At 44.2% G+C, this 24,807-nt stretch overlaps 2 protein-coding genes and 1 pseudogene across 8 annotated transcripts in view; 1 reads left to right on the forward strand and 2 right to left on the reverse strand.

The window, feature by feature from the left end:
- The first annotated feature begins 40 nt into the window (after window positions 1-40).
- LOC126531546 (uncharacterized) lies at window positions 41-17,290 on the forward strand. Its single transcript, XM_050179101.3, has 7 exons — window positions 41-251; window positions 1,263-1,376; window positions 4,376-4,569; window positions 7,258-7,398; window positions 12,385-12,546; window positions 13,553-13,779; window positions 17,079-17,290. Exons 1-7 carry the CDS (start codon window positions 182-184, stop codon window positions 17,161-17,163), a joined length of 993 nt encoding a protein of 330 aa, XP_050035058.1. The 5' UTR covers window positions 41-181; the 3' UTR covers window positions 17,164-17,290.
- On the reverse strand, window positions 7,411-10,790 carry LOC140218410 (uncharacterized; annotated as a pseudogene).
- The window catches only part of LOC126531540 (serine/threonine-protein kinase minibrain-like), a 136,130-nt gene continuing 128,518 nt past the window's right edge, over window positions 17,196-24,807 (reverse strand). For all 7 annotated transcript variants that reach the window (XM_050179095.2, XM_050179093.2, XM_050179091.3 and 4 more), the window contains one exon: window positions 17,196-24,290. In XM_050179095.2, coding sequence (XP_050035052.1) covers window positions 23,962-24,290 — 329 coding nt within the window. In that variant the 3' untranslated portion in view covers window positions 17,196-23,961. The remainder of the gene's footprint in view (window positions 24,291-24,807) is intronic.

A 24,807-nucleotide genomic window follows, 5' to 3' on the forward strand; every position in this document is an offset into this window, starting at 1 on the left:
CAAGTGCTACTGCTCACCGAACCAATCAGCAGCTTGTGATGATGTGGGGTCTCTTTCGCGCGATTTTCATCAAACCAAATGGCGTCTTTTGCTAGTTGACGAGTTGCGTGCCGCGTAAGCAGTCGCGTTTTGCGCGCCTTTTTTTTTATCCCGCCGATCGGCGTCAACCTGTGGCATCAACATGAACCGCGGCGGAAACGCTGGGCACACTGTGACTACGCGGTCTGCTTTGAGAGAAATCACCAGAAGCGGTAAGCTGTAGAACATATGAATTCTTTTTTTCACCCCCTAGCAGCTTTGCGACTTGGTTAGGGGTGGGGGTCATGTTAGCGCTGTCCAAGGGCACATGACGTCGTAGAGTGTTTGGTTAAAGTGCTTCGAATGCTGGAAGCAAGCATCTTCTCAGGCGATCGTCGCTTTATTTCAAGAATGAAATCTACAGCATCGTTTATTGCATCTTGGTCATTTTTGTATTTCCAGCGTAAACTGAAATTGCGGACTTGGCTGCCAGACTAATCGAGCCATATGCACACCACGGCCTCATTCGTGATGCAAACACACTGCCGTTTCTGTCCCGGGGCACGCGTTTGCAAGTTTGGTTTCCTTGTATTTTTCCTTCAATTTATGTCTAAAGGCGGGATCTCATAGGGCGCGAAAAGTATAGGCCTACATGTGACTGCTGATCGTTTGCGGCTTGTAAACCTGGTAGATGGCCGGTTCATTTGCTTTTTTTACACACCTGATCGAGCTTACGTAGCTATCATTTCATGGAACAATGTAAACAAATAAACAATAAAGTACCGAACGACGACGCTGCACATAAGATGCGTACTCATTCGCAATAGATAGCGCTTTATTGTCACATCCATTACTGTTACGTACAATAAATTAATCGCACAGGCTTTTGAAGAGAAAACGCTTGGGCGCGTTCATTTCGCACGAGGCGTGAGAAATACGCTCTTGGGTTTTTGTTTGTGGTTTTTCTGACAAGACAGGGCGAACTGTTAACATTGCTGCAAATACTTTTTCACGCTAGTTAAAGCCACTCTACCTCGCATAAAAGCCATAATTTCTGAAAAGGCTTTGTGATGTACCGTAGCCAAGCACAGCAACCGTTATACAAAGCAAAAATGAGCAGACAGTTATAATGATGGCTACTGTAAAACATGACACGATCTTTACTAACGTCATTATAGAGTTTAGCTCTAAAGTTCATGATGAAAAAACAAGGAAATGAATTCTCATTTTAAATTTCATTGCAGCTTATGGTTCACCGCCTTCAGTTGCCAACATGGCATACATTGGCTCTCCCTCTCCGTCTACATCACCTGATGAAGAAGTTGTCCGCAGGCGTGGAAGGCGGATCATACCACCAGGTATGTCACTCAGTTCACTATGCTAGTATCATTTCTGCATGCCTACAGTGATACACAGTGATGACATGTAGCCACATGGTGTGCAGGGCAAAAGTACGGATTCTGGAACCGCGTCCTTTGTGGGTGCCCAGACCCATTAAAAAAATGCCGGACTCAAATCTTGTTGCTTTGAAAATAAAAGTTTACGCTCTCTCTCCTTGTCAGGAATGCCGATGGCTTGGTTTCGTTTGTTGTCATAATGTATGGTCCCAATGACCACACCAGTGACTGAGTAGATGTTACAAATATGCACACTTGTTTGCTAGATCAAGATGTAAAAAGTCCAAGACATGTTTCTGTATTTCCATGTTCACCGTTTTGTGTGGACTTGGTTTGGTGCAGGCGGAGCTATATGGAGTTGTAGGGCTACAGTTGGCATAGTAATTACCCAGTGACGTCCCATAGATATTCTGTGGACATCCAATGCCAGCACATGGATGCATCATCCATCACCTACCGAAACTCGAATATGCATCATCCATATGGAATCCTCACCAGATTGACCTCACCAACACTCTCGAATACATACAGAATCGCTCCATAAAGTTAATTCATTTGACATACCCATATGATATCAGCATGATATGGTTAAAAGCAAAATCTGGTTTAGACACCCTATTCCATCAGCGCTGTATCACGAGTTAATTACTTCAGAAGTCCTACACCAGTTCACTATACCATGTGCCTTACCTCCTACCACTTTCACATATAATGCTGTGCACAGGCCATCCACTAAATGTTGCATGTCCACGTGTACGTACTGTCACCTTCCTGTCATTTTTTCCTCGCACGGCAGTAGACTAGAACAGCCTTCTCCACCACATATCTGCCATCACATTTATCTTCCTTCGTGGGCGAAATAACAAGTGGTTTTTAAATTGTAATGTTCTAGACAACCTTTAAGTTTCTTGTATTCTCACCTCTTATGTAATACTCCGCAAGGAGTTTTCGAGGGAATTTCAAGGCCATTCCGCTCTGCAAAAGTGGATGATCAGCAGAGCTATAAACATCGTAATAAGAAATGTTCACAATCGCCAATAGGTTGTTTTCAAACCACAGTTGGTCACACACAACGACTGAAGCCAAACGTTTTGTCCATGAAGCCTCGACAGAATTGTGCATCCACACCACTGTCAGCATCAGCCTTGCGAGCGTGGTCCCTCTGTCATTGCGGCACATTAATTGCCTTGCGATCTGGGGGGCTTTGCGCTTGAGCCCGCTGCTTATGGGCAGTCTCCTCGGCATGCTCCTAGCTAGTTCGTGCCACGCGGCACTCACGCTCACATCTGTGGTCCCAAAGTTGGGCCTCGTGCACAGCTTGTTCTTTGGCAGTACACACTACACAATGCCTCCCCATACCAGCGCACTCAACATACTAATTGTGCATTGGGTTCTTTACACAGGCGCGGAAATGCAGCAGATGGCTTGTTAGCAACCACGTGTCAAACCAAATGATCGATGCGCGTTACAGCCATTAGTGCTTCCTCGGTGCAGACAAACCGAGCAGCTGGCTGAATCAGCAGCTGCAGTAGCTGTCAAAACCACACTACATTCATGCTTCGCGACATCTCGAATGTTACCAATCACCATCAAATCATTTTTGAACCAGTCTGTCGCACACCGCACAACTGAATACGAAATGTCTGTCCAGAAAGTCCCTCTGAAATTTTGCAGACACACCCTTGTGCTTGTCCAATTTACTGGCGTGGTACTTGCGTCGCTTTGTGGCACTCGTCTTCCTGTCAAGACTGCTGCTTATGGGCCGCCTCTCAGGCACAGTCTTCGCTACTAATCACAGCCTGTTTCCTAGCTTTCCTCTTTCTCTGCCTCCTCATAGAGGGCACAGGAATTTTGAGGCACGGACATTGAAAAATGTATGGGAGGGCAGGATAGCTCCACTGTAATAAAATGAAATCCTTGGGATGTGTTGAATACGTCCTGCGGGCATCCCTCACATGACGGTTTGGCCACACTTTTCGTGTCCTGCATGCATCCCTTGCATGTCTGCGAAGGACATTATGTGGACATGCTGCAGACATTTTACAAACATATGCCAGGGCCTTTTGCACAGTGTTTGCCATAATGCCCATTAAGGTCACAGCACACACTGTGCGACAGATGCAATGGGCAGAGCGCCCACACATCAAGAACAGATACATTGTGTATGCATGCACATGTGCGAAAGTGCAGCATACTTCTCATTCTTCTAGGCTTTCTGCCAAGCGCAAGTGCCTTATTAAACTAATTGAAGTTTTCAAGTAAATTGCATCAGAAAATTTGTAAAGTACGACATACACATGAGCTGCAGACAGGATAGTTTCAGACTGTAATTTGAACATGCCAGAAAACATAATTTTGTTACAAGGAAATTCAGACTAAGCCTCAGTTGGAGGACAAATATTCATATGTATGTCTAAAAAGGTTCATGTGGGATTTGGGACATCTATGGTAGGGTATCCAAAACAGGTCCATGTGTAGCCACTGATCCTTGGAATGTCCGTGGTAGGATATCCTAAACTGGATGCACGGTGGATATACAGTTTGTATCCGAAACGGTGCTTGAACATTGGAACATGATTAGGATATCCTAGGGACAGACTGTTTTCACTGGAAGCTATAAAATAATAGCAGACTGCGTTCAACAGCAATCGCGCATGAAATATTGTTCCATTATATTTATATTTTACTGGCTTGTCTTTCAATCTTTGCAGTAGTCTCTTGTGTATTGTAGTTTCAATACAGTTAAATTTCATGGACAATAGAACCACTGCTGCTCATAAAGTTCTAATAGTTTATTTTTCTGGTGCAGTGAAAGGGATGGAAAACAGAGACAACAAACATGGCACAGCAGTGTTTCTTGTGAATCCAACCATGAATCTAAACCAGCTTGTGCTTTTCTATGCTCTTCATGAATCTGAATGCTTACGCTTCCATATTTTCTCATCTATATCTTTCTGTAGGGAACCAGTTTGCACTGACACCCCCACGCACACCAACAAAGCGTCAGCAGTCTCCAAAAAGCAGCTCCAGCTTGGAACACCCTCAGACACCAAGCAAGGCACAGCTCATGAGTCCAGTTCGAAGCTCTCCCAGGAAGCGTCTGCTCCTTCCTGCCGATATATCAGATGCGGTCAATGCATCGCCCAGCAAGAAGGTAAAGTTTCTCTCCCCTTTTCAGCATTCTCTTACCTAGAACTGAGCCCTGCTGTGATAACCCACATTTATTGTTCGTCTAGTAAATGTTATCAAAAACATTTTATTTATAGTGAATGGTTATGACCACCTCACTTGGTGGTGACCGTTTTGGTAGGAAGGGAAGAGACCAAGATGTCTCCTAGAGGCACTCCAGGAGAAAATCCAGGACTCTTTCTGTTCTCCTGTGTAGATTGGTGGGTCTCAAACTCGGATCGGACACGAAGTCACATAATGATTGCCCCGCACATGGCATCTTGCACTATGGTTTTCTTTAGGGAAACTGCGAGAGCTGCCTGAGACATGCCACATTTGAGTTCCTTATTGTAGATGATCTCATTCTGAAATTCAAGGCTAACCCCTACAAATTTTAGACCACATAACAAGCCTAGTTTCGAACAGTATATGTATTTACAGCATCCTATGTGCGAAATCTTATGTTTAAAAAATGAGCAGAAGCACTGCGAAATGCTTGCAACAATAGACGCAGATACTGCAACTGAAAAAAATAAAATGTCACCATTGCCACTTTCTGAAAATGACGCAGAGCCCTAAACATTGAGAACCAGCATGACGACGGCAGCTATGGTGCTGAAAATCTCAGAGGTCATGGCCTGGGATATGCATCAAAATATCTGCTAACCACCATATGCCCAATTTTTCTAACATGCTATTTCAAGGATGGTAACAAAGAAAAAGTTAGTTACCACCCCTGCAGCTTCTCCAAAATTACTTTGATGCTATATACTATTCAATTATAACTAATTCAGCCCAAGTGAATTTCTGTTGCAGTTGGCCTTTACGGTGCATGTGCAGTGGAAACTTAATTTTTTTGCATTGATGGACCAGTGTGGTTCAATAAATCTACAAAAAAATTTATTCATAGTGTTCAGCCATATGCCCAAGATAGCTGGCTGTTACCATGTCAAGGTAACAGCGCAATGACTGTGAATCATAAATGTGGTCCAAAGATAACCTGACATTTTAAGCTGTTTGCAAACTTGGTCATTATTGCTGGCATACTAGCTTATTTAGTAGGCACAGTGGCACTATGACTAGTGGGATTGTAGTGTTTAGTAATTATTGTCATAAGGGTCCCTTGATCTATTTGCAAAACCATTGGAACACTTGTGTAACTCTTCAAGGGCCCCTGAACCACCACCCTTGACATGTTGAACACATCCTAAATAAGCACACATTGTGCTCAGAATACTGCAGCTACCATATTTTGCGAACATAGTGGTGCTGTGTGCTGTGGAAAAGCCAGAAGTTAAAAAGAATGATCCCATGCTCCTTGCTGAGCTTTTTTGGTCCCTCTGCACGTTGCGACACCAGCTAGGTACTAAAAGCTGTCTGTTGGTCAGCTGGCAAAGGGCAATAGCGCCAATATGACTGGAGCCAGCTGTGGGCTTCGGGAAGGGAAGGGTGGTGTCCATTGTGCTCCACTGATCCTTCCGTGAAGCTTCCATTCAGTCAGCATTGTCCAAAGGCCGATTAGGGGCCAACAGTGGAGGAACCTTCCTTCTGATGTGTTGATGCAAACAGTAGCTCGGCTGAATAGAGTTGATGAGAGAGAGAGCCTCTGTGGAGGGTAGGGAAGGCGAACAAGAAACCACGGTGGCCATGGAGTCGTTTATCAAATGCTTGTAACTTTGCCATAATGCTATTACGGCATTATTTTAAGATTCTTGTGGCTGTATATTTTGTTGTAGGCTGGTGCACCATGTGACAAATTTTCAAGGTAAGAGCAGTTTAGGGGCTTTTTAACAGTAGTTCCAAAAACATGTTAGGTGGGCAAGAAAAGGGATAAAATAAAAGCATCTACTGACAAAATAAATTTTTAAATGGCAAAAACATTAGTCTTATGTGCAGTTTGTTTATTTTGTCCCAATCCGTCACATTCATTGCTCAGGAGTGATGTATTTTCTATGACAGCAGCTGCTTCTTCAAGGTCATATATGCATGCTTCAAACTTATAAAATAGTTTTCATTTCATACAAACAAAATAGTTCTTTTAATGTTTTATAACTACTTATCAGGCCATTCCATTTTTCATCTAATAATGTGGCAATCAAAATGCATATGGCAATAAAGTCTGTCACCGCTCTGTGGGACTTGCTAAACATCATTGATTTATTTTTCTAAGCAGATTGCTGTGCTTTGTTACATGTCCTTATTTAAAAAACAGAGAAAAGTAAGGTAGAAGTCTTGGTTTGAAAGAAAAGCTGATACAATTAGCTTTTGCTGGGATATTCCGCTATCCTCTCCGCATATTAAGCTTCAGAAATGGAATCTGTTATAGCTTGAGGGTCAGCGCATGAGATCACGTAGGACAACAGAAGGGGACAAAGATACGGCGCTTACCTGTTTAGCTGCTGCATTGCAGCCGATGCCTTATATATTGCCATCCCGTTCTGTTGTCCTACGTGCTCTCTTGCAATTAACCTCAAGTTATGCAGTAGCAACTAGCCCACCAGCCTGTTATTTTGAACTCTGTTATAGCTGTACCATGCTGAATACCTTTTGCATTCTATCATTTGATTTGTGCTGTAGAAGCACATGAGCACAAGGCTGCATGCCTGCACCTAAAACCACAGAGAAAGTAATGTGTTTAATATGTGCTCAACCAAACCGTTTGTTTTCATCACAGCTGGTATCACCTGTGAAGCGCTTGAGGCTTCAGTCACGTGAAGCTGAAGCAGAGACTGAGGTGGCCTTGACCGCTTTAACCAAGGCTCAGCTGGTGGCCTTACTGAAGGACACTATGGGCCGCAATGCGGCAGCTAAACAGGCAAGTCCTTATTCCTTGTTTTGTTGGTATAAATGACCACAAACTCCTAACATCTTTAGCATGGTGCATGGCATGAAAATAACATAACAGAGAGTGGCCAGTGCAAAGATAGCTAGAGAACTCAGAAGACGAAAACATGTCAAAATTCAGTGCAGTGTACTGTGTCAGTATACAATGATCATATGACCTGTGATTACCATGATGAAATGATAAAAACCAGGGTGAGTGCATCATAAAAAGAATCGCTGCAGCATGGGAGAACATCAGAAATTTGTGAAACACTGCACAGAGACATAAATATCGGAGCAATGCAAAATATCAAAGCAAATGTCAAAGGCAATGCAATGATGTTTTTATTACGAGTGGGTGGGTACTAGTGCCAGAACTATAATCAGGAGTGCCTATGTCATCGCTCTGTCCCAGGCGAGTCTCAAATCGTGTCCTGGATTTACCTCGATTTATTGACTACTCAAGCTTTGTTTTCGATAATATTGATGCCTTAGATATTCTCGAGCATTAATCTATCACTTTAGCTTGCTTTGCCTTTAGTGTTCCTTTAAGAGGGACCCGGGTCTTTGGGGACGATAATCGGCCCGAAAGCTGAATTTTCAATTTTTAATTTCCATGTTCCTAATGCGTTTACGCACTTACCTCCAAAATTTGGTTATAAACTACCGTATATTTCTTGCGTTGTGACCTATTGTTGCGAGTCCATAAGCATCACCCTTTAAATTGGGGACAAATCACGCCTGATTTTCATCGCACATAACTTGATAACTATGCATTCTGCCAGCGCCATTTTGGTATCACTCGAACACTCACGCTTCTGGCTTTTTTATTTATCAGTCGGCAACATTGCCGGCTCTGCAGTCCTGAAAAAACAACAGCAAAAGAAATGAGTTGTGCATGCTACTATTGGCCAGTTTGAGCACGTGACCAAGATAGAGAGTGGCAATTGGCTCCAAGCACCACGAGTGCTCAAACGACAACAGCCGCCATTTTATCTTAGTCTATGAGTGCGACGCTGGATATGCAGGAGGTCCAACAAAGTTTCGATCCGTGAATCATTACGGACGAAAATGTGCAAGATGCAAGAAACTTCTGAAAGCAATTCCGTCGACGCCTCAACTGCTGCTGTGCTGGATCACGTAGCTCCACACGCCTGTTCCCCTCACTTAAGACTTTCAGACTTCAGTTATAACTGAAGAGGAAGTGGATAAGAGCACACGAGTAAGCTATGTTCGGCAAGATTGCATCTACACTGGCCACGAGGCGAAAAGATGTGGCGTTTTGTTGAAGATCCAACTGCCAATAGTGCAGCAGCCTCGGTCGCGGAGCCAGTTGCTCCGTACGTTGTCGTTAAACTTGCATTATTGAACAATCTCCTTAGCGTTCTCTCGTGCAATACTTACAGCGATTGTACAAAGCTAGTGCGGAGCGATCAGGATTACGATCTCACAACAAAACTGATTGTGGTTTGCGAGATCTGCGGTGCAGTTGCGCCTGAATGGAGCTTACCGCAAGAATATAGGGCCCAAAAATGTGTAATCCTTTTGAAGTGAATGTACTCGCAGTGCATGCTATGTTTTCGACCGGCAAAAACGTGCATGAATGATTCCTGGTGCCTACTGATGGCGTTTGGTGCAGTTTTATTTTATTTTTTCAAACTTTCAAATATCATATGTGAAATGTTTTTCGTTGTTTTCTCAAAAATGCAATTTTGGTGATGCCATATTGCAGCTGCATTATCTCTGCTTCTACTTGGGCACCTGAAGCTTTTTTTTCTGTTTTTTTTTCCAGGAAAGCAAAGCTGTGTAGAGTGCAAATTTACGAAATAATGTTGTATTCATTAGACAATTTTAAGAAAAGTTAGTTTTTTTGCAGTTCGATGGATTTCTCTCACTGAAATTTGCAATGTTCTCATTTGATATAAAATTGGGTTGAAACACCATTCTTGCTAATCTGTGCTCTTTGTTCGTTCCGCATCATTTTTGTATGTCAATCTTTATTATGCTATATATAGTTTGGTAAATAGCTCACCTCCAAACAAATTATGCAATAAAGCTGAATCTCTTCAATTTCTGAAAATTTATTTATTCTGCAAGGAAACTGGATGTAAATTTAAAGCTAGCGCATTGAAATACATGAATTCAGTAAGTTTCATTAAAAGCGATCAAGAATTTAAAAAAAAGTTTTCCCAAGCACAGGGGATCCCATAACATAGATTCCAGCTGGTACGTTGGACCTGCCATGATTCTTTAATGAAACCTGAGATTTTTAATGAATGCCTGAATTCTTATAGCCTCTGTAAGTTCACCTTGTAATACATCCTTTACTGAATTTTTCTTTTCCAATAAAACACACTTGAATTTTGCATGCCTAGTAACTTCAGCACATTAAAAGTAAGGCAAGCCATAACAGAGCTATGGTTAAAGCCCGCAACTTTGAAATTCTGCAAATCCAGGTAGAGGAATCTGCAAAATTCCATGGCAACACTGAACAGACAAGGTACATGTAACAGTTTACTTATTAAGAAATTTCAGTGTCCAAACCTGCATGCATTATTTAAAACTGAAGGGATCTGTTGTGGCTGAAGTTCAGACAATGCTTTCTACTCCCTTCACTAAGCGAATGGTGCTTGTGGGACACGATGTCACTGTAGTGACTGAATTATCTTTCTGCGTCAACAGAGTTGATCGGTATTGACGGATATCTGAGGACAGTGGAAGAGAGTGCTGCAGTGAGCTGTTCCATCCCTGCCTAGAAAGCCAGAACATCAAAATTTATACCTGGATTTTCTTGTTTCGAAAGAAATGGTGCAAAGTCCCTGTCACTAGATTTGAATTCTTGAGAAGACTTCAGGTACACTTGCCATTCAACAGCTAGAGCTGGTGACTCTTCAAGCCCAGGCACACCTGCAGATTCTGACCTATTCTCTGAGACACACCCAACTTGCAGAGGATCCAAGCATGTCACACTAACGAAGAACTTCCAAGTGTCAGATCTCTGCAAATATACTAGTGCTTTGCTTGTCGCTTTACTCATGTGTGCGATTTTTTTTTTTCCAGTCGTGTTTCGAAATCTTCCTCTGCAACTGCTCCCAAATATCACCAGAGTGCAAACAAAGCATTGTACGCTTTATGATAAGCTACATGCTGGCCTTCTGCTGCTTTCAGCAGGCTTCGATCTTTTTTGCCAAATACTGCAATGCATTGCCTGCTGTGCTTAAGCACAGTTGAGTATTCATTCAAAAGTTTCAGAAGAGAATCAACACATGCTGTTACTCTATACTTTTCATGGACTTGACTTAGCCAAGAAAGATAGTACTCAAAGTATGGAGGATGCTGCTCAACAGCTTCAAAGTACGATAGCCTATGGTACTCGCCTTCAATTCATGCTGTGATCCCCCTTTACATCATATGTTTTAAGCACAAAATGCTTTTAGCTCTAGTCAGTGACCTTTAAGCGACTTTCGCTAAAAGCCAGAGCTGTTATCCAGGCACTCAAAAAAGAACATGCGGGCAACCTGCGAGAACAAAACGAGATCATCCGGGCAACCAGTCAAAACTTAAGAAAGTGCGGTCTCTGGCCCCCCCAACCCTTTGTACAGGACCACATTACATACACTAGTTACTGCCAAAACAAGTTACAAAACATACTGCTTCAGAATTTTTCGTAATGTTTGTTTACAATATCACTCAAGCTGGAACTCCTAGTACGTGTCTAAGTTTTATTTCTCATTTCCAATAGCTACATTTAAAAGGTGCAGGGCACCATACACTTCATTGTCATCTTTTTGGTGCTGAGACAGGATTGCCTGTGCTCTTTTGAACGCCAGCGGTCTGAGAGTTCTGCGGCGTGGGTCTTGTGTCGTGGGTCTTCAGCCGGTTTTCTTCTAGGTGGGCAGCATCCATGTGGACCAGTGCATAGTATGGTATGGTGCAGTGTGGTGGGGAGTGGCATTGCGAACATGCACTACACCCATTTTAAGATTGTGGCTAGTATCATCTCCAACCAATCTGCCTTGCCGGTTGCCATTTCATGCTTACGTCTACTCTCGATTATGGAACCCAGCAATATTTTGGGTTCTTGTTTTTGAGTGAACCCGACTTTGACAGCTCCCACCCTTTTTATCATGCAACTAGCTGCGGAACTGCGTAGATGTGTGTGCAACCCATTCAGGATAGCCTTCTCACTTTTGGAGTCGGGCAAGGGGATCGTGCAAAGCTATATGGGCATGCCTCACAGCGTGACAAAGGGGAACACAACCCCGCCCCTTGCATATCCCAAGTACAGGTGCCTATGGGGTGAATTTTTCAGCTTGGTGCCTGCTGTCTCACCTGGCCCCCAAAAGCCAATTAAAAAAACGCTTGGACGCTTGGCATAGTTTAGCACAATTCACATTCCAGATGTAACCTCTGCACGCTTTTCTGTTCCTGAAAACGGCTGTTCTTTATGGAGAGTGCTGGTTGCGTGATCTCTTTTGGCATGCCAATAGCTGTGAAGCTTAGGAACCCGCCAGGGTTGCCTAGGCTTGGGAGTAAAGAGTGGTTGAGAGACCGTAAGGCTTCTAGACCTTCTAGAGTTCAGTGTAAAATTAAAGTAAAAATAAATCGTCACCACAAGCAAGCATAAAACATGTTCTGAGGCTGACTTTGTCATGCTAACGTCAGCACTAGGATCGGCCATTTGTCATCATGTATGATAAGTGCGGAAAATGAAACGGAACATTCTAAAATATGGGTCCAGACTCCCACAGCAGAAATCTTGTATAGAAGTCATCCTTGACTTAGTGGACCTGGGTTGCCTTTGAGATTGTTGTACGAGACAAGTATACCCAAGGGCCATGTTGCATTTCGTCTTTCATGTTCATTTTAGCGGCTGCTCAATGGTGTTTTAATGAGAGCTACTTTTCACTAATTCTTTCATGATGTAAGCCTCTTCCTAGTCATGCCAACCATTTGTCTTTATCCGTCGGGCTACCAGATCATTCAGGAGCTGCTGCCCAAGCCCGACCTTGCTCACTCGATGCAGAAGCTAGAGAAGCTGCTGCACCAAATCTACAGAGCCTTCCCTCAAAAACACTGGGGCAACAGTCGCGACGCATTCTGCTTTCGTCGTGTACAGATCCCTATCGAGACTTTCAAGGTGAGAACAGTGCAAGCGAGCCATTTTATGAGCCACTGGCATAATTTTGTAATCGCTATGAATTCTTACATTCGGCACAATCTAGTATTAGTCAATTTCTGACATGCTGCGCAATAATGTGTAGATGTCTAATATGTTACTAGCCAGCCTGCCAGTTTTCTGCACATGTGCCTATTGGATAGGCATAAAAAATAAAATTTTTCATCTTCAAGCCAAATCTGTCACCCATGGAAGCAATTGCTCAGCCTTTGACAAGCCAGAGGAATGCCAACAGAAAGAAAGTAGTATAGTGCCTACACTTGATGCCAAACTGAGAATTTAGTACCATCTCTGAGCACAAACCTGCACAGCCTTCGGCCTCTGTGCTCCACCGGGACATCGTGGAAATGAGCAAACATAATTGGCTGGTATACCTACACAAATTATCCTCTAGTTGGATAGTAATGTATTTTACAGTGAATCCTTAGCATGTCACAAGCTACAGTGCTTGCTACAGCGATGTCACTAAAGCAGAGGTAGTAGTGCAGTCGAACCTCGTTATATTCTGTGTCTGTCTAAACGTATACACTATACTATATTGAGTTGAGGGGGTATCGCAATTGGGTCTGCGGGAAAGAAATGCAATAATGCAAGCACAATGCCTCTGGCAGATCAGCATCCAGAATACACCATTTCAAATTCTCTTTGAAATATTTTGTGCTGCAAGTGAACAGATATTCACTACACTAAATGATACTGTCTGAGGTCTTGCATTTTCGGTTTTCTTATAAGCAAGAGCATACCCATAAAAATAAAGTATGACTAACCAAAATTTACATATATGCTTTCTTATATTCGTGTTTGCTACATCACAGTTCGACTGCATATACTTGCTTGAAGGGCCTAGATACAAAGCTTTACCAATAGTAATGGCTGTTGTTGTGGAGTGGGTGTTGGGGTCAACAAAGAACTATGCAGCCAGTATGGTCGGAGAACTTCACATGGGGGAGATTTTCCCATCTCGCAGCGCAAGTGCCTACAACGTGGCCAGCAGTTGTGCCAGGCCGAGCAGTGGAGCTCCCTGCTGGAGTATGCGCAGCAGGCGTGGAACTTTGTGCGCAAGATGCCCGAATGGCAGGACAGCAGTCACAACAAGGCCAAGCTGCTCTGCTTGCGAACCCTCGCCACGCACTGCTCAACTGCCCTCAAAAAGATGTCCCTGGACCAGCGGCAGCTGCAGACACTCATTTCCAGGTGCACCTTCCTGGCCCTCGCCTACATGCAATACCTTTACCGTATTTGCATGTTAATAAAGAGGTTTAGCTTGTCTGGTATTCGGGTAAGCGCAGGCAGATGGGGCGGGGCGTTGGAGCGGAGGCGCAAACGGGAGCGGCCCGCATGGTGCAGCCACCTGGTGGCGCAGAGCTCAAACAGACCAAAAACAGCTAATATTGCCTTAATCAAGTGTATTCTACTAGTGTAAATTTTCGGCGCTGGCGTAATCATGTTGCTGCCCAAAAATTTACACCGACAGCAAAGTAAAATACACTTGCTTACTGGAACATTAGCTGTTTCTGTCTGTCTGAGCTCTGCGCCACCAGGTGGCTGCACCATGCAGGCCGCTCCCGTTTACGCCCCCGCTCCAACGCCCATCTGTCTGCGTTTACCCGAATACCGGACAAGCTAAACCTCTCTAATAATGCAAGGCCGGCACCTCTGCTCTCTCAGAAAAGGGAGAAATATTATGTAATTATAGTATTGCAATTGCAACATGCAACGATGCATAAAAGTGGATGCTTGCAGTGTGCTTTATTCACCGTTACTGCAAACTGCTGTCACAAAATGTAGTGAAAGGATGAGTGCGTGCACCCTTTGCTAATTTTCACTGTTGATGTATTTGTCACTGTCGGCAAGAACTGCGTCGAGCTCCATGGCCAAGCCATATTCAATTGTGCGTTTGAACAAGGCTATGGACGCGGTAGCGACTGTGGTGGTGCCTAGTGTAGTTTAGCTCGCTGCACTTTAGAGTGGTGGAAAAACAATATTTTTTAATAACTGTGTTACGTTCGTGTTGCAAACCCAAATAAATATAGAGGCACATTCATAGGCCAAATGTATTGAAAAACAAAAACGCATTATATTTGTTCAACTACAGTAATGCGGCTGCAATTATATGGACACTCTAGTTTTCACTACATGCAAAGTGTTGGATCACAAGATTTGCTATGGGGGTGAGCGGCTATAATGCTGTTGCCTTGATGCCAGTTTTCCAAAGTGTACCCAGTGTAGGCAGTTACGTGACCTGCTTCAGTTTTGTAAGTGCAATGTCCCAAAAACTTCTGTGTACAGTAAAACCTCGTTCAACCGTACCCGCTTAAACAGTAGTTTCATTTTAAAAGTAGTAAAGTCAAATCCCCGACTCAGCGGCCATCGAACATAATGTGTTTTGTATCCGCATAAACCGTACCAGCTTATTGCGTACGTATCGGTTAACATGTAGTGTTTCCACTTTTCATCGCGCAAACACGGCGGTGCATCGTCTTTATTGGGCGGCCCGGCAGAACAAGCATCAGAGATCAGAACAATGGTTTCCTAGCGCCCTGTGCATTTGCGCATGAAGCCATATCAACATCAGTTTGGCGCCATGCCAGAAAGCATTGTGGCATCTTGCAAACAAAGACTTGCATCATGCCGAAGCTTGGATAAAAAAGGCGCTGGGGGCTCTACATCTTTCGTGCTATCGAACGTGACATGAAGAAGTTGGCACTGGCATGCAACAGGGATCTACTGTTGACTACGGTTTGTGGCATTTGGAATGCCCGAGAGTGGCAGAAGCTGCTCGTTACGTCGGCCTCACGAATGCAATCGTCGCCACGAGAACAGCACCACCACCCACGTGCATGGAGAACATGCGTCAACGAGGAATCTGCCATGCAAGTGTTTCCCGAGAAGAGGGGGCTTACTGAAAGGCTGGCTCGCAGCTCTAGTAAATTTGACGCCACGGCATCAAACGAAAATAACACTTTTGTCCCGTGAAGTGAAATACTGTGTTTTTTCCCCTTTCATCACGCACTCTGATTTCTGTTTTTGACGGGTAAGAGGGCGATCTCGTGCTATTTCGGTTAAGCAGTACTACCGTTTAGCACGTACTTTTTCCTAGCTCCGGCCAACTACGGTTTAATGAGGTTTCACTAATTTGTGAGGGACGCCATAGTTAGGGGCTCAGAATCAATTTTGACCACCTGAGGTTCTTTCAACATGCATGGCACAACAGCGTTTTATTTCGTTCTTACCCCAGTGGAGTGTGGCCGCCACGGCTGGGATCAGTGTTCCCGTTGGTGGCTACCTAGGGTGCTTAAAATTTGAGGTTGGCTCCCTCAGCCTCCCTGGTTACTTTTGACTTATACTTTGGTGCATTTCATTGCCAATTGTTTGCGTGCTTATGAAAGCAGGCATGAACACCTACATAGATTTTCTATATTGTGATCTTGCGCTTTTGCCTATCGCCACCTCTGTTCTATCAAAAATGGCCCCATGGCGGCCTTTTTGCTCGTATTTACTGTCAGCACGCGACTTGTCTGCAAGGCTGTGCTGCATTTGCAGGCTAAGGAACAGGGCTTGCATACATGGCATCAATAATGAGTGGCTATCACGCGGTTACAAAACAAACAAGGCACAGGGTTGTAAGCCTCGTAAAAACGCATGAATTATATATTGCTGCTGATGTTTCGTCACGCTTTGAAGAGCTTGAAAAATGTTTACGTGGAAACCTTGTAACGGCATTTTGAAGCCATTGGTTTTAAGGCACAGCACCTCTACAAGCTTGTTATGGCTAGATTTGGTCAATATGACATCAAACTTCTTGAGCCCAGAGACGTCTTCAGCAAGAAGGTAATCGGCCTTCGTAGTGAAAAGCGAAGGAGCATACAAGAGCACTGCTTTCAGTTCTTCAAGCAATGGCAATTGAGTCTGCCACATGCTTTGTTGGCACTTCACAGGCCGTACGAAAAACCGAGCCGATATTACACTACCACGTCATTTCTTTAAATGCTCCCCTCTCGTGTTAGTCGGAAATGTAGCATTTACATATGGTCGCTGGCATGTTGGACTAGACAGGCTGCTTATAGGCTTCTGGTACATGCTCACACCTGCTAAGCACCAGTCATGCATGTCTGCTTGAGTGCTGTTAATAAGAAAATCACTATTATTACCCACATTGGTGGCTATGGCATATTGTGCTGCTAGGCACGAAGTCATGGGATCAAATCCCAACCACCGCAGCTGCATTTCGGTGGGGCTGAAATGTAAAAATGTTCAACTACCGTGCATTGGGTGCGCATTAAAGAAACCAAGGTAGTCAAAATTAATCTGGAGTCCTGTCGTACTACGGTGTACCTCATAGTCAGATCAAGATTTAAACAACTTTTTTTTTTTTTTTTTTGTGGTGGTAGTATCGCTTCGCGTTTATAACCAATTTATCCAAGGTGAAATTTTGTTGCAGTTGGCCTTTAATGCTGCAGTGGCAATAAACAATACATCTTTTCCATGCACAGGTTGAAAGAGATGAAAGATGACAGCCCCTGCATCACTTCCCCCCTGAAATTGGCTGAAGCACAGCTCGAGCAGTGTCGCCAGTAAGGTCAAGAAAAGATTGCAAGCAACACAACTCGTTTTGCTGGTTTTAACTTTTATTGTCATCAATATCATTGTTTCTCTCTCTTTTACTTATATACACAATAAAAATCATGGGCCTTTTTTTTGGTCACTTTCTGTCTCCCGCAGTCGTTCACTTTTGAAAGTGTGTGAGCTTGCCGTCATATGCGCGCGACCAAGGACGCGCGCGCCCCCTTCCCCTCTTAATAAAGAAAGGAAAAAAGACATATATGCTGTTCTCATCAAATTTTTTTTTCCTTCTCCTTCGCAATTTTTTTTTTTTTTTTGCTTTAGAAAATCAACCCCTGTCCCATTTGCTTTTAAAAAAAATGGTTGCCAAGAAGCAATGCTAGACTAGATTCTCCCATACACGAAAAATACAGGAGCCAAAATATATCGGAGCAAAAGCACAAAACACTTGAGAAAACATTCGCATGAAACAATGGTCGCAGGAAGAAAGAAAATCACGTTCTTTAAAAAAAAAACTGTTTTCAAGACAGAGAAAAGCTGCTTGGTTGTGGTTGGTTTGCGCACATTGCATCAAGAGAAAAAGTAGACTCTACACTGCTTTCTACACTTGCAAATGCTAAAAAACTTTCTTTGTGGACAAACAAGTTCAGCTTTTTCTTTTTTTTTTTTCCAGAGACACACAAGAACTTGCAAACCTTTCTATGCTGCCTTGTCACCGGAAACAAGTGAGGGAACACAAATAAACAGTCTCTGAGAGCGTGACAAGTAGTGGAGAGGAAAAAAAGAACTGCAAGCTTATGGTGATAACATGTGCCAGCAGCGCGTGTATCCACATAATGTATGTGTGTGTGTGCAAAGGGGCAACATTGCAGTATTGCAGGAAAGGCTGTGATTCCGGGGGAGCTCATGGTTATACAGCAAAAAAGTTATCCCTCACCACTGACCGCTCTGGCAGTGGGAGGACGTGACGTGGCAGTGTAGCATCACAAGCTGATGCAGATTTTTTTTTTTTTTTTAGAGAAAAAAATGAGGAGGTGTGATGTTTTATTCCTCCCCCGGGGAACCACAGCTTCCTTCTCCACACAAGAGAAAAAAAGAAAACATGTCCCAACACATGAACACACTAGGCACACTAGTGAAACAGATGACAATTGTGAAAGCTAAACTGTAAAGACAACTTGCAAGACAAAAAAGATTTTGTCTATGGGCTGTGTTCCTATTCAGTGACTCAACAGTGACTCGACTGCCTCGTACTTTCAAAGCAAACTTCTTTCATTCCTTCGGAAACCTTACGGCTATTTTAGAAATGGCTACCACTTCACAGACTGCAGAGATGGCAAGTACGATTCGTATGAGATCTGCTGTTCATGGGGCATCGGTCATAGTTCATGCACAATATCTGCACGAAATGGGCCTCCACACTTATGTAATTTCATCTCTAAATTATTCCAGGTGGCAACTCCAGGCAAATAAAAAAAAAAGTGACTTGCCCAGCTGACATGAGCACTGAAAGTATGTCCAAACAGGCATGAAAGCTTTCCTGCACTTTCAAGGCAGCTGCCAGAAGAGAATTAGCAAACACACAATACAAGAGTGAGAAATGCTTATTTTTTTTCTTTAAAACAATTGTAAGCGATTCTGAAATAAGTTAGGTTGCATACACCTCACACACATAGAAAACCTCTCTCTGCACTTTTTTTAGCCAGTATCTAATCTTTCTATCATTGCATTTTAGATCAGCTAGGAGTTCATACAGCTGTGGTGGTGAATAGCAGCCAGTAACGCAGCCTCCGTGGAAGCCCCGAAGCATTCGTATGACCAAGCCATCGGTGAGGAAGTGTAAGCAGTGTCTGACAAATCGTCGCTAATAACAGCCAACGAACAACCCCCGAGCACTTCTGAAGCGTGGGAAAACTCCCATATGCAGCTTCGTTGATATACAAGTTGCTCGGATTGGCACACATTTGTGGAGGACGTTCCTTTAATGAAAAGATTTTTGTCAGCTTGTGTCTAACTGCCTACATACTACTCTGTGTAAAAGGGTATTGAGAGGGCTGAAGAGAAAAGAAAGATTTTGCTTTACTCCAAATTTTTTGGGTGGAGTAAAATGTGAATGTAAGGCAGCCAGTCATGTTTAGTACCTTGCCCGAGATAACACCTTATGAACCTTCTAGAACCTGAGCGTACTTCTGCAGCTATTGCACCCTCCCACCCCTTTTTCCTGGCTAGTGAAATGTGCGAAAGCTGGCGTTTAAAGCAAAATGAAAGTGTCTTTGATTTGTCAATTTAGTGGCATGGGGGTAATGCAACTGTTACAGAAACACTAAAGAGGAAATTTATGCACTATATTAGTAAATCACCCCTCTACAAAAGAGAGAGAGAAGTGAAAAGAAAAACGCGCTCTTGCCCCCAGAAGAGGCTTGGTAAGCCAGAAAAAAGCTCAAATGAAACGGGCAGGCAACATCACCTTGAGGTTCCCTCACCAGCTCGCTCCAATGTCGTAGATTTCCACAGCGATTTGTAAGGTATAGCTAATTTTCTTTTTTTTCCAGTAAGGATGTGCTACATTGCATTCTAAAGGAACCAAAGACGGAATTAAAAGGTTTCAAGAACTTTTACTCGACCACAAGAGCCAAATTTCGTAAAAATAAACTCAAATCTCGGGCATCACACTGACATATCAATGAAAAATATTTAAAAAATTGGACTTTGACCTTCATTTTCTATTCCAATCCAACCCATTACCAAAAAATTGACAAAAGTAGCGTATTGAACTTATACTTGTAAACCACTTTACCATTTCGCTTAAGTGGCCCTTTAAGCCTGGCCTAGTTATCCTGTATAAGAGGATAATGTAGTCCTGTACACGGGTTCTGGAAACAGGAATAAACAGACCAGCAGTCCGTACTAGGTGGTCCGCCAGGCAGACTGAGGACAGACACCATTTCTTACCATGTTGCAGGCGAATGTCCTCAACATTCAGCGACAGAGCTGAGTGACGTGTATGGATAACCAGCCTGCAGCGCCACAATGAATTGGAACACAGCCCAGAACACCGTCCTTCCACTCCAAGGACTTAGAAAAAGAAAGAGAGAGAGAGGCGAAGAAAAACAGAAGCGGTTGATTCTTCACACTCTTCACCAAACGACACACAATCCCCCGGGTGGCATCTGCAATGCATGTTGTCTCGTGTCGGTATGCAGCTATATATCAATGGCACTATTTACACTGCATGAAATCAACAGGTAGGACAGAGAAGTCAGTCAGCAATCGATCGAGCATGTGTGAGAGAGAAGGATCGAAAATCAGAGGTTGCACCGCTACTCGCCTCCTGGAGTTGCGAGACAAAAGGCAGGAGTGCAAAGATTCGGCACACAGAAGGGGATCGTCCTCTCTGCTGCAGCCAAAGAACATCCTCGCACTCCCCTTCCTCCTCGTTGCACAAAAGTGTTGCATTACTTCACAGAATAAAAAAAATAAGAACAGTTACGGCCCCTCGAAGTGCCACCTGGGTCATCTCAAAACCCACACAGAGGTGCCAAACTGGCTTCTCCACGGAGCAGTAAGTGTGTGGTTTTTCACAGAAACTACTCAATGCCAAAGCCTCGCACGAGCACCTGGCTTTCAATTCTCGCTAATGGCTTTGCCCATCAAAGCGGTGTTTGCATGCAGACCCAATAGGCCTGCTCTCTTAACTGTGGTCCACCACTGATCAAGAATGTCTACTTTTTCACATCTGCAAGATTACAATATTGCATGCCTTCATCACCCCTGATACTTGTTCTGAAGACATGTACTTATTTTATTTTCTTTCTTATGTTACTCGAATGTCTACCTTTTTTTAAAGGGCCTTTTCCTTTGTCCCATTTCCTGCAGAGTAGGGTGCAGGCAATCATATTATGGCAGTGCCATCACTTAACATTCATGCATAACTACCTACAGCTGTGCAACAAGCCGACAAATCGAAGGTACAACTCTCTACCCACAACATGTGTCAAGTCGCAGCTGGACCAGAACAGATCGTTCTAAAACATGCTGTCCATGACGTGTTTCTGGCTCTTGAAATCACTTTTAGTGCATTCAGCCAGCAAACGCACAGCCTTCGAGATTGGTTTCTGTTATCAGCAGGGAGCCGTCACTAAGGCGTTGATTTGGATATCACTTATGGTTGTCAGGTGCCAACACGCAGTTATTCATGGGCCCTCTTAATTCTACTTACTTTCCGCAGGTAGAGAGTCACGTTTTCAAGCTCACCATTCTTAAGGACACTGTTAACAGTGAGTGCACAGGTATGGTGCGGTATAATTTTTTTTTAGGTTCCTCATCATTCAAGTGCAACCGATTTCCTTCTACAGTGAGAACCCCATGGGAAACAGCACGCTTGTGCTCGTGGTGGTTCTAGCATCTTGAATCAGAACTAGCCGTAGCAGGCGATTCAAGCACAACCTCCACATGCCAAGTGGGTAGTCACACCAGTACCCCCCAAACCAGTACCCCCTGAAGTGAAAAGGATGACAAATGACTTCACTCAATGTGTTTCACTAAAAGCCAAACTAAATGTCCTAAGGAAACAAGCATTGCCAATGGGAAGGTCAGTTTCTTTTTCTTTTCTACATCGTTTGACCCAGATTGCACATCGCAGTTGTCCAGAGCTACTGAATGTAGTTGGGGGGTCCTTTCATTTCTCTAAAAAAAACAATAAATTGCACTTGAAAAGGCGCAGTGCAAACAAAGAATCCCAACTCGAGCCTCAACACTGAAGGAGTGATTTTCAATTTCTCTCTGGCTTTTCGTAAGTAGTAAGGAACAAGCCGGCACAGTTCTACCAGAAAAGGATGGAAAGAGAGACACGACGGGAAGAGGCAAAAATTGGAAACAATAAGAGCAAAATAAATATCCCGGCATTTTTTTTTTTTTCTTTCGAACACTTGCTCTGCCACCTGCTTCCATGCACTACACACATTTTCTTTTATCCCAGTTTGGTGGCCAATTTCACAGGAAGAGGGAGAAGGGTAGCGCATAGCATATTTATATATTTATATATTGTATGTATAATATTTATAGCTATGTACAGTAAGATACAGCATATCTCGACCATGGCGCGCCCTCTCAGTGTTGCGCAAGTGATGTACAGGTAGTATAAATTATTTTTTTTTTTCTCCAGTCTCGGCACGAGCAACCAATCGGGGGCCCCTTTCCCGCTACTTCTCACCGTGACTACCTTCTAGCGTCTTTTTTTTTTTTTCCCCTCAAGATGCCCAACGATGAGAAGAGGGTGTTGGGGCACACCCCAGCTATGTACAGGTGACAATGCACACTCAACACCCCTCTTCCTTTCCAGCTAGCTATGTACATTGCCACACTCCCCACCAGCCCCACAAACTCCTAATGGGGGCTACAACACTAGTGCTCCCGCCTCTCTACACTCCCATCTGGTTGCAGAGGCTGCCGACGACACTCAACGAGAGGAATGCCCTCTTTTCAACAGCCTCCAACGCAGCGACCATGTCCGCACCCCCCCAGCCTGGCTGCTGTGTTGAGAGGAAATGTTGTAGGGTTGTCTAGTGAAGGTTTCCCTTCCCTACAGTGGCTTAAGAGTGCGCGTGCTCGCTAGTGGACCCGCCTATTTCCTTGCAACTGCAGAACGCCACAAGGATCGCTCGCCACTGAATATTCAGATGTCATATGTTAGCAATGTGACCTCATCAGATTAAAGAGGGATGAAACGAAGTGCCTCAAATTTAGTTCTTGTAAGAAGGTTTAAAAAAAGAAAGAAAGAAAGAAAGCAGATAAACGTATCTCGTGTCCAGTGTTCAACGGAGCTACATTTTCCTTTGCCATAATTCTGCGGCCTTGCATTCGTTTCAGCATGCTTCTCTCATAAGAGATGTCGGGAATAAAATGTTGAGAAAATTTCGTCCTCGTATTAAGTGGAAAGAATGCCACACGTCACAGGTAAAAACTGCGCAAGAACACTAACAGTGCCATGAGTGATAGTTACCATGCTCCGCAGGCACCAAGAAGCATTGCAAGGTTGCAAGTGTACGCCGCTAAAGCCTATTTGGGTGACCTAGGCAGAAATTTCAAAGAACACCCTCTCGGCTCCCGAACACACAACAAACACAAAAAGGTTTCTGGTCGAGCCTGTCACGAGGGTCCAACACGGGTGCTCTAAAAACAATATCATTAGTCGGTGTGTGTACGCTAGGCATGTCATCTTCTTTAGCGGCCACATCACAAAATGAGCTTGGTGAACTTTGTACCAACACCACAAAAATGCTGCTATGGACTAGGGGCCACGAGTTTACCAAATCTGAAAGACAGTTACAGCCGGGACCCTATTTAATGCTGAGCTTGCACCTTTTTGAGAAAATAGCTCCCAGACTGGCTAGTATCTGTTGCAATCAAACTGTGGCAACAATTTACTGGGCAAGATACTGTTCCAAGAAAAAGAAGAGAAGGACAGCAAGCACAACGTGCACTATATTTCTGCTACCCATGTTTTTCTTCTCAAGCCTGCACACTGTGAAAAATAACCTCAGATCCAATCTGGTACACACATGCGCATGAGCTGAAGTTGTGCATAGCATTGCTCATTCGCTGTGTTAGCACAAAGGAAGCCACTGTCCACTACAGCCCGCCATCCAAACCCAGGCTGCCAAAGAAGATCACATGCTCGGGGCGCCCGGCATCATCGCACGCATTAAACAATGCCCATGTCCATCTGACGTCCTCAGAAGCAGCAGCCCCCATCCGGGCAATAGTAGCAGCACTGGGGGAGTGTGGCCTCCTCTCTCCTATGCGGGGGACACATCAATGAGAGACGACAGGTGCCGAGTCGACACAGATGCCCAACATGGGCGAGTCCTCGCCGTCGGGTGCCCGTGCGTATGGGGCCCCGTAACCGTGGTGATAGCCCAGAGTGTCCATGGGGCTGAGGCGCTGCTGCTGCGGTGGCTGTGGTTGTGGCTGCAGTTGGGGCTCGGCCACCAGTCGAGCCGTGCCGCGACTGCACCGAGCCTCTGAAGATGAGGAGCCAACCACCGCTGCTGCTGCTTTGGAAGGGGCCATCATGCAGTGCAACGATGAGTGCAGCAGTGACGCAGGGTCTGGCCGGGTTCGGCTGCCCGATGAGGAGGCTGCTGTAAGAAGTGCACATACAGACACACTCTTAGTGATCCAATGGCATGCATGTGTTCCCCTCCTATGGGGGGCTAGGGAGCAATCAACAGGGATTGAACAGGAGCTGTCTCTCTGGAGCCAACATTGGCAAAGCATTGGCTCCAAGACATTTCTCATTCACCTGTCTTGTTTTAATGGGCTATGCAAAGCTTTCAAGAGCAGAGAGGTTCTCACAAGGAATAAGTAGCATTACGTAATTTCCAGGGCAATTAGAAATGGCAGTCTATACACACTAATCCACTGCTCTTCGACAAAAAATAGAACACTTATCGCACTATAGTACACAACATAGCTATGCAACTTCTCAAACGAATATAATTACCAAGAGCTTGTTTAGGTTTAACAGCAGACTGCATCGATTTCTTGCAGTACATATTCAAATGCGGTATAAAGGTTATAAACAGGGATAAGGTGCCTCAGAAAGGCTGGCCAACGTTTCGATAGGAGAGCCTACCCTCGTGAAAGCGAGTTTTTGCA

This window comes from Dermacentor andersoni, chromosome 5 (genome assembly GCF_023375885.2).
Source record: "Dermacentor andersoni chromosome 5, qqDerAnde1_hic_scaffold, whole genome shotgun sequence".
Taxonomy (NCBI): Eukaryota; Metazoa; Arthropoda; class Arachnida; order Ixodida; family Ixodidae; genus Dermacentor; species Dermacentor andersoni.